Source organism: Rhopalosiphum padi, chromosome 1 (genome assembly GCF_020882245.1).
Source record: "Rhopalosiphum padi isolate XX-2018 chromosome 1, ASM2088224v1, whole genome shotgun sequence".
NCBI classification, from domain to species: domain Eukaryota; kingdom Metazoa; phylum Arthropoda; class Insecta; order Hemiptera; family Aphididae; genus Rhopalosiphum; species Rhopalosiphum padi.
Genome location: NC_083597.1, coordinates 31,014,071 through 31,026,177, shown reverse-complemented (window position 1 = coordinate 31,026,177; position 12,107 = coordinate 31,014,071). Strand labels below are relative to the sequence as shown.

The following is a 12,107-nucleotide window of genomic DNA, read 5'->3' as shown; positions in this document are numbered from 1 at the left end:
ACTTCATTAAAGCTACAGCTAAATGTTTTTAAAAAAAATCATAAAAACATAGAAATGAAAATATTCAGCTAGTATAATCAAACTCATTTCATGTATCCAATCGTTGAACGAGGTCTCCTCGATATCGGTGACCCCAAACTGCTATAAATAGGTTTTCGAACTTTATAACATCGCACATAATATAGGTAATATATATTTATGTGCCCAAACTATCCCGAAGACATATATTTCACGCATCATCTACATTATAATATTGTATACAATTGATAATCGATATAGAATGTATATGCCGACCGTAACTATATAAAGATAATATTTTACATTATATTATGCCTATTGCCTATTGCCTATAAATCAAATAAAAATTGCATGTTTAGATTAAAATAATAAAATGAACAATGTAATACAATAAAAGTAATATTAATTCAAAGCAATGTTATTGCGTTCGTGGCTCCTATTGTCTCTAGCTCCTTGGCGTTTCGCAATTTAAACTCGCAGTAAAGTACGTTCATGTGCACAACTCATTTGAATCTCATTTCGCAAAAAAATAAATATAATAATAATAACAAACTGTAATGAAAAAGAACCCGAGGATGTCACGATAATTTGGCGAAAAGTACGACCGTACAGACATAAATGGATCGTGTCACTTCGACCTGTTTTCCGTTTATTGTATATAATAAATAGCACCGATGGTTTTTGGTTATAGAATTCGGTGCCAGGCGGAGCACAATTCGTCGTTAAAAGTTCAATTGCAATACTCCGCGTAACCCACTCGATCGTCAGTTGTAGTTCTTGACAAGGGCGTACATACCAACACACAACAGTGTACAGGTAAAAGGTAATAAATTCCATATTATACTTTTTTCTCAAATAGCTATTTGATTTTTTTTAATTACGTATAACATTTAAATGCATTTTAGAAAAAAAAAAATATATTGGTAGTGCCCAAATGATCATTGATAATTAATTAAATATTTAAAAAAAAATTAAATATCTTGACAATATTGTTTTTTGTTATAAAATGAAATATAATAATATTATAATAATTTAGCTTACTTGCATTGTTTGGATAATAAACATCAGCATTGACTAACTGTTATAAAATTACATATTTAATGTGAAGTTAATATTTTAATTATATAAGTATTGTATTACTACTTAATAATAATTTAATTTTTACAATAACAATATATTTATATAAATATATTTTTAATACTATTACAATTTAAAATATAATGACAATAATTTATTTAAAATTTTCACGTTTATTTATACTAGGTACCCAAATGTTTAAGCAAAATAATTTATTTTAAAAGTTACTCAAAAATATTATAATATATTACCTACATAATTTCTAAAAACAGTAAACACACGGTGTACCTCCTTATGTTATACTTAACAGCATATATTATATCCTTGTGTGAAAAAATGTCGTTTCCGTAACCGCTGAACCATAAATTCAATTTTCGAGGTTAAACAATAATTAATTTACCCACCTATTCAATAAGAGCCAATATACTTGTTGATGTTTACTATTAGTTGTGTAATAAAAAATGTCTAAACAATTTTTTTTTTTATTGAATTCAATTGACTGCACCCGAAAAGGCACAAAACCGTATAAATCCTCAGTGAGTATATCCGAAGGTACGTGTTGAAATGTTTTAGTCGTATTCTTAGTACCACTGTGAACTATTGTGATAGACAATCCATCTTAAACGTTTCATCTTCATAGTAATATATGCGTGATATGTCTAGTGACAACACAATGCCTGATAATGAGTGTCATCGTTGTTCTGCTGGAAAAAAGGAACCTGTAACACGCACGTGTGATGAACAGAAAGAAGTGAGTTCGTTATCTAATATTTTAATTTATATAATATAGTGTTTTACGTATGACAAAAAAATATTAAGGTAGGTTACAAATGTTGTAATACGATTTATTTTTTTATTTATTTTAGGTTCTATCGTCGGTTGTTGATGATTATTATCCTTGGGGAAAACCTGGTCATGGAGCTCCCAACGACGATGGTCTTCGAAAAAGGAAAATATTTGCAGACCCTCCATCTCCTCCTTGGAAGGTAGTTGATAATTTGTAACTTTATAATTTTATATAATAAGTATAATATAAAAATAGTTAACTAAAATTTCGTCTTGGTAATCGGTATTATAGTCTGCTGGTATATAAAATTATACAGCATACAAATAAATTGTTTCTTACAAGTAATGGAATATAAATTAATATTAATCTATATTATGCTAAAATGGTGGTACCTGTTTATTACATATTATGCATATTAATATATTATGTTTATATATAAAATTAGAAATTAATATCGACTTTTTTCTATAAAAAGATAATATCTAATTCTATTACACAATACATTAAATAGATATTTGTTTTATTTTGTGTAAAAACTCACTTCAAAATGTTTTTTTTTTTTTTAAATAACCGTTTAGGTAAAACTTTTTTTTTCTCTTTTACATAATATATTATAAATTTTAATATAAGATAAAATCAATATTTAATGTTATATGCGAGAAACATTTTACGTGTGAACTATAAGTAGACTAAAAAAACATACTTTATTAATATAAAAAATATATATATATAATACTGTGGGTCAATGTATTTTATAAAGTTAATTGTAAAATATAATAATGGTCAAACAAATTGTATTATTTGACGGAACCTTTATACTTAATTATACAATATACATTCATGTAATATAGGTACTAAAATAATGTATAATATTAATATTATTACTATATAATATATATACTATAGTGAGAAAAAGAAAAATATTTGAAAATAGTACATCGTCATCAAATCTTTCTAGACCTAATGCCTATAAAAAATTATCTCAATATAAGTATAAATTATATGAATAAAATACCTCAATCATAAATCATGTACCTGTAGGTACTCAATAATTAGTATTAAAACAAATCATATGCTAATAAATTATAATATACTATAAAATGTATTATTTAATAGCCTAACATTATTATTTATAGAGTATCAGCGTAGGTTAAAACATAAAACATAATGTAAAATATATTATATTATGCTTTCTTTCCATTGGTACTATATTATGAACCAAACCAAATTGCATGTAAATTTATGTTAGATACACTATTGTAAATTGTAATTGGGTGACAATACTAACAACATTATTGGTTCTATTATAAGAATATAAATACTCTAGTGTTGAAAAACATACACATCTATAGGTATAATAGTTTTATTATAATACTTCTATTATAAAATAAATATATAATTTAATATATTTAATATATAATTTACTAATAAATCTTGACTTCTGATAACTTAAAATGTAGAATGATTTATTGAATTAATCTAATTAGATATACCAAAATGATATTTTATATAACATGGTTGTATTATTAGGAATCAACATAGGTACTATAATTTACATATTTATTTATATTTAGGTATAATTTAATAATGAACAATTAATTATTAAGGAAAATTTCAGGAAATTAGTAATGAAGTGACAAAAATGGGAAGGCCCGGTGGCGGTGCGCCTCAAAAGACGTCATCCGGAAAAATCAAAAACTTCCGTATCGAAGATCCACAACTTAGATTTCAATTTCATGCTCCCGATAGAAATATGGTGGACAATGATCTTCGATATAGAATGCCATTGAAAGACCAGAGAGCATATAAGTTAGAATTAGGTAAGAATATTTTAGTTTTATAGTGTTATGATATTCTATAGTGTATTAAATTTAAATATATGAATAAATATTGAATATACAGTTATTTATAAGCTAGGTATAATTATTTTAGTTATGTAAAACAATTAGTAAAACTCTGCACGTTTTTTAAATACATTGAATTAATTGTTTGTCAAATTAGGTGGTAGGTATCATTGTATCAATAAATTATTCTAAAGAGACAAAATGAGCCCTGACATCCAATCTAGGTATGCAACTTGGACATTTATTTAATTTCACTGACTTCTGGTGAACGCAGATGTATTTTTATAATAAATTTAAAAATAATGATAATTATTGTATTCGAAAAATGATTGTAATCAAAGCTCAGTTAAAACATAAAAGTTCTTAAAACGAAACTTGTTTACATTTATACGTAGTATTCGACAATTCGGCAGTTCTTTCTTATCGTTTATTGAATTACTAATAAATCAAAAAAGACAATGGTTATTCTGTATGCAATAATAATATATTCTATAAGCTAAAATGTATTTAAAAAAGCCATATTTACGTTGTATAAGAGATGATGCATTCCTAGAAAACTAGTAAATTCCATATTAAAAAGGTAAGCAAATACGGATATCACTCTGTTATAAATTAGGTGTCGAGTGGGTCACTGTAATGGGTGTGTTAAATTTAAATTCAATGATATACCATTGTATAGGAAAAATTATTCTGAGCAGAGGTGGTCTTTTAACCTAGGTATAGTTCATGGTATGTTTTTTGCATAAAAGTTTGACGTCCCCCACAGATAATGTTTTTGAATTATTATAAAAATTACATAAATTCGTCTAAATTTAAATTACGAATTTATTATTTTATTATAAAAAATAATTCTATTGGTAAACTTTTTTCGATTTTTTAGTTACAGCATGAAATACTTATGAGGAACATTTTAATAAATTACCATATTTTAACTTTAAAAATTGAAAATTTTATACATTTGTTATTTCAAAATACTTATAATTTGTAAATTTTCGTAATTTTGACGAATTTTTTAAATCTTTGAAATTTAATGAATTTAAATGAAACTTGTCTTATTGAACAGAACTATGCTTCAAACCGTAAAAAACAAAATATGAATAAGAACGCCTGAAAAACGCACACCTCGGCAACACAACAGTGTGCCATAGGTACGGTTATGTATAAAATTATGCATCATCTAAATAATTGTTTATCCTAATTAAATCGCATTGTTTATCTTTTGAAAAATCAATCCAACCACTAATTAAATATACTTTAGTGTTACTTGTTCAAATAGATTAGAAAAATACCGAATATTTAGTTACAATAGCGGGTGTCATGAACCAGAAATTCAAATTTATAATAGGAATTAATGAAAATTTAAATAGATATATGGTCCTAGACCGATTAATTATTAGTGTATTATATTATCTATAAGCATAAACAAGCAAAATATTCAAATAATTTCAAAATAAATTAATGAATATTTTAAATAATTCAAAATATAATATTTGTACGTTATTATATTTAATGAATACATTTAAAAAAAAATTCCTATTGCATAACAAATAAGTGTCTATTTAAAAATTGATTGTGTTTTTATAAATTTTCCAAGTCTATATTATCTGTGGTAAAAATAATTAATTAGAAATTTTCCCATAGAGAAAATAAAAACAATTAAAATATACGAGTAACATGGTATTTTTTTCATATACAGAGGTATAATAGATATTGCCATTCACCTATTAAATTACCTAACGACCGTTTATCATAACAATTTATTACCATTAAACTATTTATTAATTGCAAAAATTAATAATTATATGATTGCATAAAATGACAAAACAATCATATAATTTATAAATTAGTGGTTAACCACTTGTACGTCCATTATATTACCAACCTATAATATTGTATATTCATTGATATTGACCGGCCCTGATTCAAAAACTAATATAGAGGTGGAGGAGGAAGAAAGTAAACAACAGTATTTACGTTTTTGAAAAAAATTTATTTACATAGTTTTTAGTCGATACATTATTTTTTTTTTTAATTATATTTTTAATTTTTTTTTTCTTTTTGAATGACAACATACATTTTTAATTTCATATTCTAAAGCAGATTATTTTTTGGAGTATATCAATTATCACGAATCGCGAAATTCGGACGAATAGTTTATGAGTTCTACTAAGTATAAAATGTAGACAAGTAGAGTAGTATACCAACATTTTGGGAGCTATTTCTCCACTCCGCTCACCATCGCTTTAAATACTTATAAGTTATAACTACTTCTTCGAATTTAAATTTTTATGTATTATCGAAATATTCTGAAAAATATTCCACTTCGGAATAATATGAAATTAAAAATGCATTTTGTCAAAGTAAAAAACATAAAATATTATAGAAATTAAAATATTAATAAATATAATTACTTTGAAAAAATGTTGTTTTATTTGGACTGAAAATTATGTAAAAAAAAAAAAAGAAAATTTTTTTCGAAATAATGAGTGTTGCTTGATAAAAGTATCGCCCTGTATGTAAGTCGTTATGTATTGAAATATATATTAATAAATAAATTACACCCAAGAAAAAAAATGAGGAATTAAAAATATGACGTTATACTTCTATGATAATCTAAAGTATTTGAAGAAAATATGTGTTGGGTAAACGCACTATATTTAAAACATAAAACTATGCCAATACGAATGCCAAAATTATGGAAAACTGTGTTAATATAAAGATTTATTGTAAATGGCAACGCTAATTACCCAAAAAACTAATTTTATAATTCTTCGGATGTTAACATTAATTTTTGTGAATGTTTTATAGATTCATATAATTATACAAATATTTTTTTGAGCACACAGTCTTTGTGTTTCTGTAAACAATTTATAATGATATAATATATCATATTATATATATTATTATATAAGAATTAAAAAACATCTGTGTCCTGGAGTAATACACCGAGATATACCGTTTTTTTTGTACCCTCTGTAAAGAAGTTTCACTTCAAAAATATTATGTTTTATATAATTAGTATTTAATTTGTTTACCTAATTATTAAAACTTGAAAATAAGTGTATGTACATTAGAGTTCATATCTAATACTTATTGTAATATTAATTATTATACGAGTACTATTAGGTACAAAACCATGATTCATTAAAATGTAATATTTAAGTTAATCTAACAAGTATTTCATAACAATTTTTAAACTATGAAGTTTCTGTAAAAATATTACCAAGAAAACTTTCGATTAAAAACACCTTCTACTTTAATATATTCTTTCTACATCGTAAGTACTTATATGTTTTAAATGAATGGCACCTCCTAGATCCTCACTTTGGATTCATGCCTGTCGCGATGTAAATTAATCATAATAGCATGTTGTGTTCGCGTTGTTGCGTTGTATCTAACGTGAAATATGTACTCTGAAACATTACCGTTGCCTATTTCCAGCTCCTTAGGCGCAATACATAAAAATATTATTATTAGTAAAAAAAATGAATTACAATATTTTCAGATGAAATGGTCAGGGAAAAAACAAGAAATAGTCGAAGAAAACCGCAGAAAAGAAATGATCCTAGATCAAAAACTGGTAAGTTTAATCGTTTAGTATTTATCAAAATATTTCAAACAATTTGTACATGTTAATATTGATTGGGTTAGTTGTAAAATGATTATTAGAATTCGATCGCAGATCCCTGGGGTACACCATGCCCAGGGGGTGTTATTTGGAGAGATCCAAAAAGTATTGGAAAAAACTTCTTTCGATCGTTGGTAACAATTTTCTGAACATTGATTAACATTATACATTTACCTACAAACGATAAACTCTATCGTTGCTTTATCAAATTCTTGAGCTTTTTGCTATAATACTATTTATAAATTATTATTGTTTGTGTTTTTATTTATTATCAAACATTTTAATTCTATATTAGCTTGAGCTTTATGGCTTGAATAAAATAATATTATAATACGTTTTGAACTTGATTAAAAACAAATATCTAAATTATAATAATATTTGCATGGTAATTTAATATTATAGCGTATATTGCTTACGCATAGTTTATAATAATTATTTGAAATAATAAAACCATAATATTTTCTCTTCTTTTTAGGGATATGTGGATGGAAAGATATTAAAATTGGGATCACATCCAAACGACAATAAAGAAAGCACTGAAGATATTGTAATAGTTTATATATATATATATAAAAAAATTATTATTAAAACTATTTAGTATTGCAATAATCATGATAATTATATGGTTGTTCATCATCGCCTCGGGTGTATAATGTCAAACAAATTATCATTAGAAAATGCATAATATGTTATTAATGTTAAATATTCTAACAATTAAACTCAGATAATATGATATACGTATAATGGTGTATGAGAAGACAAAATAATTAAAATCTTTCAACTTCGTTTTTATACAATAGATTATCGTATATGATAGACTTTTGAAATATTAAACATTTAATTTACATATTTTATAGGAAGCAGTTACGGGTGGTGTAGAGTTAGCTCCGTTACTTGCGTCAAGAAGAAGACAAGACAGTAAATGGCCTTTGCACACAAGTGATGTAACGAAAATATATGATCCTAAATCAAAGCAAGTTATATTTTTTATAAGATAGTATTATAATTTTTAAACTTTTTAACTAAATAACTTATCATTATAAATGAAAAATGTTTTGATTCAATGAATTTAATGAATACATATGATATCAAAAATATTTATAATACTGTATGATTTGTTTTCAGTTTCTTGATCGATGAAAAAGAATATCATAAGTTTCTCGAAAGACAAATAAGTGGACGTGAAAGACGCAAACAGGTAAGAACCGTATTAATACAATATGAGATATGAACAAGGTAATTTTAAAGCATATATATTCATTCCATTTTTATGTTTAAATTATACATGAAATATTCAAATTCTGATTTTTGCAATTTTCAAGTGTAGTTAAAAAAAAAATATTACTTAGATTATTCACAAAATGTATGGAGTATTATGTAGTCATGCCAACTTTTGTTTTTAAAAAAAGAATCTATACGTTTTAAAACAAATTGTAAACCAAATGATTTTTTTTTAAATATTAACGTACCTAAATTTTAATCAAACTTTAAACGAAATTGTTTCGAGTTATTCTACTTTAATACTAAGGATAAAATTCTATTAAATATTTTATAAATAAATATGTATAAATAATAATCAGATGTAAAATATAAAATATGTTTCAATAATTACTACTTATTCAATTGTCACCTTCTAAAAATTTACCTTATAAATACAACATTACGATTAATCACATTTACCTAAACACAAGATGTATAAAGGAATTATAAAGGAGTAATATAATTACTTTTTTAAAGTTATTAAAAGTAAAAATAATAACTGCTTACCAAAATAAATTATTAAAATCATTGGGAAGTCTATTATTGCTAGTTTATTGAAACTTTTTTGACTTATTTAATTCCATAATTGTAGCACGAGCAACAAGAAGATATACAAGAAGGACAAAAGCACCATGAAAATTGGAATGAGTTTTGGGGTAGACCAGGTGGTGGAGCACCAAAAGGAACAACGAGACAAAAAGAAAATCTAGAGTATATGCTCTATCAACTTCCTATAATTAATAGGTTAAAAGAAAAAGAAGAGAGAAAAAATTGCGGTGATTGCAAAAAAATCACCTGAAAAAATAAATCAACTTTTTACAGTTTATCTCGTTTATAATATTCAGTTGTAGTCGTCCACAATGGGAATAGCGGTACTTTTAACATTTATGTAATGACTAATGAGTAAACGTATGTGTTAATTTAGTTCGTAGGATAATGTTCAGAAATTCGATTTTCATTATTTATAAAATTTAATCTTTATTGCACATGGCCTGATTTCAAATTTCGTTCGACTTAATAAAATTATTTACAATTATAATTATTACAATTTTACGTTTAAAACAAAATAATATACCTATTTATTCTACAATTCTACATTTCTACATTCTTAATTTTTTTCTATTTTCTATTTATAGATCTATTTTTTACATTGATTAATAATATTTAAAACGTATTATTACTTACCGTAATAGCCTTTGGATTTGAAATTAAACACGAATAATTTTGAATTATGATTATAATATTAATTTAAATAACCCAAAAAGACTTTCAAAGTACAAACAAGATAAACAATTTAACGAATAACTTAAATTTCAAAAAACATTAAATATAGGTACATATGTTTGAAATATCTTTAACCAGCTTTTCCCTAATCTTTTTTTTTTATATAAAATTTAAATTTTACACTTGAATTACATAATTTATAATGATACAATCAATCGTTTTAAAATGTTTTTTAAACATTCATTTTTTTAAAATATTTTTCCATTGTTTTGAATGTTTTAATTAAATTGTGTATTATAAATTATAATTATAATCAATAATCATATATGTTTATATTATCAGTGATAATAATAAATCTAACGGTTCAAAAAAAATCGTGCAAATGCAACAACTTCCGAGCCCTATTTATGACGTTTAAAATATAAAATAATATAATAGGTACAAAGTTTAAAGTAAGTGAAGTTAGATGAATGATTCTCAAAGCTCGTAGGCTCTATTTTCTATTATTTAAAATGTTAGGTTTATTTTTCCAATTTTCCCGAAAATTATTTTTGAAAAACGGTTATTTTGATATATTTCTGATTTGTGTTTTATTTCTTTTTAATTAAATTTGAATTGTTGTTAAGAAATTAGAAAAAAAATATTTTTTTTTAAATACAAAATACTATAAGTTTAATTCTCAAACGAATGATAAGATATGTGTACAATATGGACTGTGTTCAAGAAAAACGTTTTCCGAAAAATAAATGAAATAACACTAATTATTTTAAATATAGCTTCTGAGCTCTACTCTATAGATAATACAATAATAACGATGTCAAAAACATACTTATCCATTTAAACATCGATTAAAATTAATGTGCGATATGTTTTTTAAACGTACTTTAACGACTTTTCACTTTAAAAAATTCTGAATGCGATATAATTATAGACATAAGCAAGTACCTAATATTTTTTTTCAGATTTCTCTTTTCTTATTCATCGAAAAATGCAATTTTCTTTAGACTTAATTGTTTTAATAAAAAAATTATATGTTATCGTTATACATTATGTACTAAAATTTAATTTGTTTTTTTATTCTATTTACAAATAAAACTGCCGATGTCATAATAAATTTCATATAATCGCAAATCCATAATCCAAATAATATAATAATATGTTCGCTCCTATAAAATAAATCACTAGAAACTACAACTATAAAATAAAAATTGTTGTGGACACAGAAAACTAATGACATCACGAAATGTTTCATTTAAAATAACTGTCTGCAACTGTTCATTTATTTGATAAATTATAAATGTAATTATTGTTATAAAGATTTCGTGTGCCTAAATAAAATCTATCCCTTTCGTCGATTTCCGATTTAAAAATATAAATGTGTCTCTACCCAAACGGTACATAATACTTTTGTATATTTTGTGTAAAATATATTATTTTTTGATTATATGTACGATTAATATTTTAAAATACTAATATTTATTTATTTTTAGCATAAATAATTCCAAATAATAAATTTAAATGTATAATGATATTACGTTTTCTTACTAATATAATATTTTGTTATAATATTAAAAAAAAATATATTTATTTTAGAGTTAATTCACTTAAATAATTTATTAATAATTGTTGTTTACTTGTTGATTTTATTTTTGTTATCTAATAAAATAATTGTATATCCGTCATCGCTTAATAAAAAAATATATATATATTATATACTATTTATGGATTATTAATATATGCGTAATTAGTCTTTACTCTTTAGTATTGATCCAGTGAGTTTTAACAATATTTTTTAGAACACAAAAGTTATAGTTTTTAGTAATTATTAAGCTACACTGCAGTCTATATGTCTTGAACATTCTGGTTTAATATATTTTAAAATTTAAATATAGTGATCAAGTAAAAATTGTTCACGTAAGTTGTAAGTGTATATTTATTGTTACATAAAGTAATAGCTATACGATAAGATCAAAAAATATTCCAAATCCTTCCGCAATTTTAATCATTAGTATAATTTTTTTTTGTACAACAAATGATATCCATATTTTACCGAGTGCATTCCAAGTGCGCTATTTGCGTTTACTACTCATCTGCCTCGCCTATGCATATGTATCTACCCACTCCTCAACGGTTCACTCGTTAATAAAAATAACCGGAAGCATCATACATTTATACTACTATCTAATCATACATCATTTCACGAGGGATTTATTATTATTATTCACATTGTTCATGTTAAGATCATCAATCGCCGTGACCTTAAAAGTGA

The 12,107-nt window shown here is 24.2% G+C and overlaps 1 protein-coding gene across 1 annotated transcript; it reads left to right on the top strand.

Moving 5' to 3' along the window:
• The first annotated feature begins 679 nt into the window (after nucleotides 1-679).
• On the top strand, nucleotides 680-11,358 carry LOC132918061 (uncharacterized). Its single transcript, XM_060979128.1, is given in 12 exon segments — nucleotides 680-834; nucleotides 1,609-1,647; nucleotides 1,736-1,846; nucleotides 1,962-2,081; nucleotides 3,501-3,702; nucleotides 7,232-7,248; nucleotides 7,250-7,306; nucleotides 7,396-7,488; nucleotides 7,830-7,901; nucleotides 8,212-8,327; nucleotides 8,480-8,552; nucleotides 9,207-11,358. Coding segments are annotated over 10 exon segments (1,062 nt in total). The 5' UTR covers nucleotides 680-834; nucleotides 1,609-1,647; nucleotides 1,736-1,741; the 3' UTR covers nucleotides 9,414-11,358.
• Nucleotides 11,359-12,107: the final 749 nt, after the last annotated feature.